This window comes from Cajanus cajan, chromosome 3 (genome assembly GCF_000230855.2).
Source record: "Cajanus cajan strain Asha chromosome 3, NIPB_CcT2T_4, whole genome shotgun sequence".
NCBI lineage: Eukaryota > Viridiplantae > Streptophyta > Magnoliopsida > Fabales > Fabaceae > Cajanus > Cajanus cajan.
This window is the reverse complement of record NC_138519.1, coordinates 13,914,145-13,924,009: the sequence shown is the minus strand read 5'-3', so window position 1 is coordinate 13,924,009 and position 9,865 is coordinate 13,914,145. Positions and strand designations below refer to the sequence as shown.

The 9,865-nt window shown below is 31.7% G+C and overlaps 1 protein-coding gene across 2 annotated transcripts; it reads right to left on the bottom strand.

The window, feature by feature from the left end:
- Nucleotides 1-1,433: 1,433 nt before the first annotated feature.
- Nucleotides 1,434-9,865, bottom strand: LOC145955571 (serine carboxypeptidase-like 11). Of its 2 annotated transcripts, XM_083070490.1 has the most exons (14): nt 9,644-9,863; nt 9,166-9,314; nt 8,510-8,586; nt 8,183-8,302; nt 7,911-8,013; nt 5,752-5,789; nt 5,460-5,558; nt 5,180-5,266; nt 4,916-5,071; nt 4,754-4,825; nt 4,453-4,568; nt 4,199-4,312; nt 1,818-1,863; nt 1,434-1,685 (listed from the first exon to the last, which is right to left on the bottom strand). In XM_083070490.1, the coding sequence occupies exons 1-14, from the start codon at nt 9,781-9,783 to the stop codon at nt 1,602-1,604; spliced, it is 1,401 nt and encodes a 466-aa protein (XP_082926616.1). In that variant the 5' UTR covers nt 9,784-9,863; the 3' UTR covers nt 1,434-1,601. The 2 variants fall into 2 exon arrangements, with proteins under 2 accessions (XP_082926616.1, XP_082926617.1); XM_083070491.1 differs by lacking the exons at nt 4,199-4,312; nt 4,453-4,568 and having other exon boundaries at nt 9,644-9,865.

Below are 9,865 nucleotides of genomic sequence, written 5' to 3'. Positions count from 1 at the left end.
TGTAGTTTTATTTAGTTGACATCTTTTGTCAACCATTATTGCATGCACCTTAATGGCGTCATAAGCAAATCATAGGCAAATATTCTCTTCGGGTCTATGTTCTCTCCCATTAGCAAAAGTAATAATGAGAATAAAACATATCTATGCCAAAATGTCTACATGGCGCAAATAATATCAATTAACTAATTATATTGAGATGGCGGCATAATAGAGTCCTGAGAGCATCTCCAATAGAACTCATTTGAGTTGCTTCATGCATTGAAAAATGAAAAAAGTGATTTCTAGTGTGTTATATCAATATTAAGCAACTCAAACACAAATTAACTTCAATGGTAAGAAACTTTAAGAAATTCAAGTTTTAGAATTTTTTTTCTAATCATTTATGAACTAATTTTAAATTTTTATTAAAAAGGATAATTGTATGACAATGAAAGAAAATAAATTACGAGAAAAAATACACAATAAGTAGATATTAAAAATAAAATAAAGCAATAGTAAATACATAAACATTATACAAAATTAATTTTCATCATTATTATTTCCAAAATGTTCCCAAATATGTTCAATAAAATCTGTTTAAAATCTGGTAAGGAACGGTTGCTTGAGGAAACAACTCTCTTTCTTCCTCAAGCAACTCATGTTGCCACATCAGAGTCCTCCAATAACAAGAAATCGAGGCTTGAGTTACTTCATGGGACAAGCAACTCCTATTAGAGTTGCTCTGATATAGCAGTTTAACAGTTTGAGTTTCAGAAATTGTATTTATAATTATATATATATATATATATATATATATATATATGTATGTATGTATGTATGTACTATATATATGTATATATATATATATATGTACTTAGCAAAAGTAGCAGCAATTATTTTTTTAATTATAATATTTATCTTTCAAACTTGATTCTTATATATAAAATAAATTATGTTAAAAAAAAATATTTATTTTGTAAGCACTTACGATTCTGTGAGAGATTAATCACTACTTTTTAAGATAAATTTTTTATATTAGTACAATAATTACTTTAAAAGAATATATATATAATATATCTATATATCTATATATATATATATATATATATATTTATTTATTTTGGGAGCAAAATGAGAACTTTATAGACTAAGATGTGCATCACTAAAACAACAGTTGTATTTAACATAATTTTATTAATAATTTCGGTAAAACATACTTGTAGTTTATATAAAAAGTTACAATAATGCCACCACTTCCTTCTATTCAACTATGATAATCGTGATTTGAAAAGAGGGAAAGGAATACTCTCCGAATATTTTAGTATTTCTTCGCTATAGTTGGTAATGATAATAGTCTGATTAAAATTAGTAAATATTCCCCATTCTCCTCATAAAGTAGGAATTATATATATTTCCTGTTGATACCATTCTCTAGAAGAATATGGAAATTCAGATCAAGAGAAATGAAAAAGAATTAAATGTTAGAGACATTACAAGACAATCATTTGCCATTGCATTGCTCATTTATTATACAGAATCTTTAAACATTGATAATACAAAAAATATGATAGAGAAATGAGCGTAACATTGATAACCTTGTTTCTGCCAACATAGGTGCGGAGTTACAAAGGTAAATTAGCTATCCACCTTGTGAACATGCCAAAACCTTCCTCGGGCGTGTACCTGGAAACTGTGTGTCCTGAACCCTGCAATTAATTACAATAACATCAAATTTAGACAAGCCTACATGAGATAAATATTTCACCACATAATGCATTTTTCTTAAAAAAAAGAAAAAGAACAAAGAGGTACAATTGTTAAAATTTGAAAGATCTTACCTTCACAGTTGCAAAAGTCATTTGATTCGAGTAAGTTCTTGTGTATCTGCATAAAATGAAAATTATTCACAAAGATTTGGACACATGCTTCTTGTCTTAGGGTTTATTGGGAGAAAAAGCAAAATATAAAAATGAAACAAAGGTAAAATAGGATTGAAAAATAGTGTGTATCACCTTTTTTTCTATCTTTAAAATTTTGCCGTCTTTTATATGTTAATCAGGAATCTGCCATTATTTCATCTTCTATTACCCTCAGGTATGACTTTTGCGGCAAGGGATATCGGGGTGATGGGATCCCACTGATGAGTGCGGGAGTTAATCATGAAAGTATATGAAATTTTCTTGCTTATATATTATTTAATATATTTAATTTTAATCGCAACACTCATTTTATATTTAAATTCTAAATATCTAAAAATTAGGAATAATATAACGGTTATTATTGTTACCTAATAATTGTATCATGATTATAGAAATTAACATTAATGTGCAATTAAGGATTATAGAATAGAATAAACCACACAAGGCAAAAAGCCAAAACTTCTTGACATTCAAATCTATAACTGTTAAGTCTCAATTTTACCTCTTTTTGGATGAGACTTATTGAACAAATTTCACTCATCCTTTGAACCATTGCAATATAATTGTTCTCTTTTTGGTTCATTTTGCGTGCAGATATAACTAACCCAAATTCAGCTAAAAATACCTTAATACACTTCATTTTTTGTGCAGGTATTGAGCTAGAGATTTGAGGATTGAAAATCTTTGGGATTGGAAACAAAAGGAGCCAAGGAGCAGAGCAGAGTGGCTACGCCGGGCGCAAGATGACGCCGCGCCGGGCTTGAGAAGAACAGAGCAGTGGACTTCTGGAAGTCATACATGCGCCGGGCGCGAGACTCCACCACGCCGGGCGTGATCGAGGCAGAGAGTACCTCAAAACTCTCTGGAACGAATTGTGCCGGGCTTAATAGAGAATTGCGCCGGGCTTGCTCTAAGGCAGAGAATGCTTGAAAGCCTCTGGAAGACACTGCGCCGGGCGTAAAAAGTAATTGCGCCGGGCTTATGATGAGGCAGAAAGTGCTCAGAAGACGCTGCGCCAGGCGCGAAGACTTAGGCGTCGGGCGCGAAACCCTAATCTGACCTCCCAGGCTCGTATTTGAAGCCATTTTCGAGGGTTTCTCCCTCATTCTCACATTGGGCGCCTCTAGGAGCTGCGGAAGGGATTCCCAGGGCTTGGGATCGTCCGTGTGCGGATCTTTCCTTCGGTTCTTCATCCTTCTTTCATCTCTATTTTGTATTTGCCCTCTTTGTTGAGTGGTTTCACCCATTTTGTGGGGTTAGATGTAGCCAACATACTCTATTGTAATCCTTACGTTTTGAATGATATATATATTTGTTGTTTCATTCATTGTTGTGTTTGTTTCTTTGCTTAATGCTTGCTTTAGATTGATCACCCTTTGCATGATTTAAGGTTCCATTGAGTATTGGGAAATACCTTTGAAATTAGTTCTGGAACATATGCCTAGTGGAGATTGTATCTAGGGATAGAGCTTGACCCATTAGTAGTCTTAAACCCTAGCCCGTAATGCGGGTGTAGGTATTGGGTACTCAAGGGATTGATATTCAATATCCGCACCTAGGCTCTTTCTCTAAGGGATTAGGTTTGAGTAAACTTATGGGTTAACTAAGCAATGAATTTAACAAGAGATTAAGGATACATTAGTGTTACGTTCGGTGAAATCTGACCCCCACAGCCTCACAATACCATTATCCCATTTCTACTCTTTCCCATTCTAAAACTAATCTTTTTATAGTTTTAACATTCCAATAGTCATGCTCTTCATCTCACATTTACATGACAAACTATAAATTGGAATTATTCTTTAGGCACGAATAGTCAATAAATGCTTATTTTACCTTCTAATCCCTGTGGATACGATATTTTTACTACTTGAACGGCCGGTATACTTGCCGTGTTTGAGACCGTTGATGAAATTAAACTGATTTACAATTATAAGAAAAGTACTTCAACGGAAATCTCAATAGCACATTTTCATGGTTTGCCTATTCTAGTAGACATTACGTAATTTATCAAGAGGAGAGTGTTGGAAAATCTTATAATGCATGTCTCAATTCTTAGAGTGTAATTGTATATCTGTTAGACAACAGTACAACACCATTTCATGCTGATTGGGTATTTTCTCTCTGCACTTAAATTTTGGGTCAAACTCGTGATCCCATATGCTAAGGGACCCAGGGTTTTCCCACTAGGACCAACACATGCAAATGTGTGAGTAATGGTCAGATTCTGATGCATGATATAGTTTTGAATCTAAAGCAACTAAATATTTATGATATAAAGGCTAAAGTCTCATGCCTACCCTGCAACTTGACCTTTTACAAACCATGGCCTCCAATCTTCCACAATGGAATAGTTTAAAGCCCTTATCCATGCTTGAGTTGACATGAAAGGCACTAATACGTCATGATCCCCACTGTCAATGTCAACAAAACACAAATTGGCTTGTAAAATTAATCAGCTGGCTCTTGATAGCCACGAGATAGCTAAAAGAAAATACAAGAAAAAAAACAGTTTTCTGAGAACTAAACAAAACTTAGATGTGAAAATATCCACCTGTATATTAACGAACGATATCCTTTTGCACTGAGATTTACATGAATGTCAAAGCTACTAGAGATCTGAAACTCAAAATCAGTTTTGTAACAGCGTTCCCATTTTCCTATAGTTCCCTACAATATATTAAGGTATGTACATTAATCTGTATTATATCCTTTAACTGCTAAGCTACTTTGGTCAACGTCTGACTCAAATTTAAACTCATTTAGAACTAAGCATATAATAAAGTATTTGCTGTTAATTGTGATGCTGTATTACCAATCCACTAAACATAATGAACTAGATGTTTATATCAAACCTCTCGAATATGCAGCGACTTGCGAACACTCTCATCATTGGCCCATTGAGCGGAAAAGAAATCACTGTAAATCTACAATAACGTAAAATGGAGAAAATCAAATTTGGAACATTGTGGACAAAAGATGTGCGTGAGAGTCTATTCAAGCTATGCAAAAGTTACACTGCGGCATAAGTTATGCTCTCTTGTATAAGAACTAAGAGCGGCATCAAACTTCTGATTCAGAGATCTCCTCCACTGAGCTTCATGTTTCTTAGGCAAATAATCATCTTTGGCACATCCAATCAAAATGTTCGATAAATTAATTTCTGAAAGGCACTGAAAATAAGAAATAACAGTTTACAAATATGCTGAATAAACTGAACTGCTTTGAATAACAAGGGCAGAAAGAATTATCATAACAAAAATGGGAAAGTCATAACTTGCCTCATCAAAGTAGTTGAGATCTCTTAAACACAATTCATTTCTGGAATCAACATCTATATACTCTCCTTTACAATTTCTCTGCAGTGACTGTCCATAGATGGTAGATGACTAAGAAAGTAAGAACCATTGACATTTCTTTTTTAACATTTTTTAAATGAACTATATACGTCAGACTCTGCTGAAACTAAAATGATAACTAAATATTTTCATGCAAAATTTAACTTTATTAGAAAATACAATGTAAGTAGCCTTATTAAACTAGAAAAATGTACTACTTTACCGCATAGAGTTCATCAGAAATGAGTCCCATTCCATGAGCAAATGGGATTTGATAATTTTTTTCTTTTCGTGTTGTTACGGGGTTCCCTAGCAGATATCCCTGGAAATATCGTAACATCAATTTAGTCTTCATTGTTCATAAAGAGGAGTTGATAACATAACAACCTTGAAAACGTGAAAAGCTTGGTTGAATGTTTTGGAGTTTTGAAAATTGGATTCCATTATCAAAACCTTCTTTGTACAATTTTCTTTTTTCTAAAGTAAAAGCGTAGAAAGAGAAATTGATTGCAGACCTGGATATTTATCCGTGGTTGGAGACCTATTTCATTTCCTGTTAATCAAGGAAATTAAAGAATAACGGTTAGGTTTATCAAGTGCATGTTAAGCAAAACATATATGTGCATTTGCTTGTTTTTCTCATGTACAACAAACGATCGGTGTAATTGTACTCATATTGTACTCTAGAATTATTTTTTAAAGGACTCAAAGTCTCCAAAGCTAGGTGTTATGAAATAGTGTGTATAATATTTTTTTATTTATCTCATTTTTCTTTATAGCAAGTTTCAAAGGGGCATAATGATTATTATCAAATATGTGTATAACTTTTGATTAATTTAGATAATTATTAAACATATCTTATGTTTTCTGTCAAAATAAATATTAAAGATTAGTTTAGTTTATCTTAATAGCATTCTTTTAGTTTCAGGTATTTTGACGGTTTTTTGTGTCATAGACTTAGGAAAGCAAGAAGGAAGAGAAGACTAGCCAAAGACTTGAATAAGGGTCTCGCTCAAAGTCAATCATCATGGTCTCTTGAACAAGGGAAGGTCGAGACGAATCAAGAGATATCAAGACCTTTTACTTAAAACGAGGCTCTAAAGTTGCTTAAAGCTACACTCTGCTTACTTGAGCGAGCCACCTTGGCCGCTTGAGCAAGTAGAGGCTGAAACACCTATAAAAGTAGCCACAAAACAAAAATGTTCGCTCAAGCAAGCCAACACATCAAGCACTTATAAAGTTTAATTATCAATGAACTTGCTTAAATGAGTTGAAATGAGGAAAAAACCCATCTGAAAATTTATAAAAGGGACTTGATATAAAGAGAGAATTCATTGATTCACAAAGCATTTGAAGCTGTATTAGAGAGAGCAAAGCGAGAAACAAGAGACATCGCAGAGTTCTTTAAGGTCTTCTTGCTTTCTTTTGAGCAATTTTATTAGCCATGAGTGACTAGTTCATCCTATTGTTTGGATTTGACGTAGTTGACTTTGATTACATATAATTCTTCTTATTCTTATTCAATGAGATTTTTATTTAGTAAATTGTTGTTTTTCTTATCTTAATACTTGTTGATGTCTTGAATTACTTGATCACCCATTGCATAATTTCATAGAATTGATATAAGATAGGGAAATTTTTTTAAAATTACAATCTGAATAACAACACTAATAATACTTATTACTAGAAATAAGATAAAAATTATTAGTTGATATTTTAAATCTCTAATCTTAATGTAGGTTATTTAATTAACTTCACCAAGTAATTGAGATTTTTATTAAGAAATCTAAAATTTCTTAGCTAAGGTATTCAGTTAAAATACTTTCATTGGTTGTTAAATTAATATAATAATAACTGAAATTGAAAAATTATTGGAAAAGATATATTTGAGAAAGGTCAGTGATATCATTCTTTGACATATTTTATTAAAAATTTATAACTATCTTTTTAATCTGATATTGAAATCCTAAAAGTATGTTCTTAACTATTATGTATGTGTACTTCAAACAAATCTCTTATATACTCCCCTAATTAGCATATTTTAGATTAATTAATTGTATCGCAGTTTTCTATGAATTTGATATTCGTATTTTTGTCTATTTTATTATTTACGACAATTGACACACTTGTCAAAAGTTTAACATAGAACAAGTCAAAAAGGAAGATAATGGGGTTATTAAATACTCTCTATGTCTTACAATGACAACAGTTTTAGCATTTGGAAAATGTCCTTGAATGATTTTTTCACTTTTTAAGTATAATATTAATTAGTTTTCTTTTTCCTAATTTTTACTTTAATAAATTATTTAACCACTACAATTCAAAGTAATGCATTTATTGAAAAAGCACTATATTTGTTGTTATATTTAATATATGTGTGTAAACCTTAAACTACATTTATTGTGAGACAGGTGGAGTAAAAAATTTAAGTATAATTAGTGAACAAATTAGATTAATAAATCCAATCTTGACTTGAATTTATGTTTTGCCAACTTCTTTAGACCAAAGGAGAATCCGAATAATTAGTGTATTAGTGTGAGAATATTAGTTAAAATGATTAATTAAGAGAAACATTTTCTGCTACACTGTCATTATAAGTTGTAAATAAAAGACAATAGCTATTAATTGAATAACTGTTTCATCTTATGAATTAAGCCATATGGATTTGGTTTACCATTTGAAATTTCTTGAACAACAGCAGGGGTAGGAATGCCAGAATATGAATCAGCTCCCATGTAAAATTCATTTGAAATAAATTCTGGGTGATCAATCAGCCACTACAGAGATTACCAGATAAAGATGTAAGCTTACAAACAAAATGATCAAAATTATATATAGCTTGTTTTCAATATGGTTACGAGATGGTTTCTCCTAAAGTAAGCTAATAAACCATAGGAGAAAAAGAAAAGGATCGCACCAAATATGACAGTAACATTCTGAGTGTACCTTCCTAAGAAATTGATGGATATGGTGAACTAATTTCCAGTCACTTCGGTGAGCAGTGAGATTTTTTGCATACGAGAAGCCAGTTCCGAAAGGCAAATCTACAAAAATAATGTTACATACCTGACAAAAAAAAAAAAGAACATTTACATTAGTGGCACCACATCATACTCCAATAACAAAATCATGTAACAAGGACAAGTATTACACTGCATACAGTTGTCTCAACACATTACAATCACGTGCTTAATAATTATTTTTATAAATTGAGTTAACTTGACCAAACAAAATCAATGTCAAGTTCATGAGGATGCATTCTGTAATCTATACCTTTGTCCATGACTGTGGCCTCAAGATCAAATTTTGCCTGCTCCCATCATATGCCTCAGTGTCGAGTGCAAATGGACCTATTTTACACTCGATGACAAAACTTATTCAGTCTGGGAATGTTATTGAGTGAATCACTTTTTGTAGGATCAATTCAATTGTAGTAGTGGAAAAGTAAACCAGACATGGAAAAATAGTGAAAGCACAACAGTGGTGTCAATATTTTGCAGCAATATGATTTCTGTATGATGCAAATCTATGCCAACCTGGCTATATGATTGTATTTGAATTAGATAAAAATAATAATAATAATAATAATAATAATAATAAATTGAGTTAAAATTTAGATACTGCCTCATCTATAACACTATTTGTGTCAATTTGCATCCTATTCTGATCCTATCACTAGATCAACTTTAATAGTTCATTAATGTATCATCTTCCAATGTGAAATAGTTAAAACATGTTTGGATATAAGTCTAGAAACACTTTTAAGAGTTTCTTTATTTAAAAATACTTTTTATTTTTAATAGAGAAGTCCTTAAAAATCCATCTTAATTATATCTAAATAGACTTAGTCAAATAGATGGGTAATAAAATATAAATGTAGTGCTTGTTATTATAGGAATTAACATAAGAAAGTTTAAATCTCAAGTTACCTATTTGAAAGAGAAGACCCGATAATGAAGAGCAACCAGGACCACCAGTTAGCCAAAGCATAAGAGGGTCTTTTTCTGGGTTGTTCTCTGACTTAATAAAATAATAAAATACTTGCATATCATCATCTCTTTCTCCCAATCCCACATACCTGTGATATATGCACAAAACTATGACACTAGATTAAAAAGGAATAAAAATATTAAGTAAACCTAAACTACATTATTTCTAATTAGTTTTTACATGATAATATGTAATTAAGTGCTATTTAAATGCATGTTGGATGAGATCATGTGAAAGCATGAACACATAGTAATCTTGAAGGAGGTAATAATTTCTTACACACAACATAACCATTTCTCTTACTTGTTATGTCTTACCAGTACTGTTGCACATGACTGAATGAAGAGTAAATACCATTAAGTTGATCAAATTAAAATTTAATATCTTGAAACCAAAAGGAGAATTGCTGTTTCTTACCCTGTTTCAAGTTCAAAAGGAAGAGGCCCTTCAAAGCCAGGAAGCACTTCTACCTTTGAACGAGAGGTTCCAAGCTGAGATGATATCTGTATGAAAAGTGCAAGAGCAACTAGAAGAATAAGGTGCAAATTCCAACACATTAGAAATGATGCTTATTTCCAGAAGCTGAATTTTCTTGTGAAGTTTTAGAAATGGCAAATGGGATATTGAACAAAAACAAAG

Bases quoted from the DNA above. Each gene is read 5' to 3' on its own strand.
- LOC145955571 (XM_083070490.1), bottom strand. From the start codon at position 9,783: ATGTGTTGGAATTTGCACCTTATTCTTCTAGTTGCTCTTGCACTTTTC. The intron at 4,569-4,753 runs GTTTGATATAAA...AATATATTGTAG, and splicing joins AGTCGCTGCATATTCGAGAG to GGAACTATAGGAAAATGGGA. The intron at 1,864-4,198 runs GTAGGCATGAGA...CATTTTATGCAG, and splicing joins GTAAAAGGTCAAGTTGCAGG to ATACACAAGAACTTACTCGA.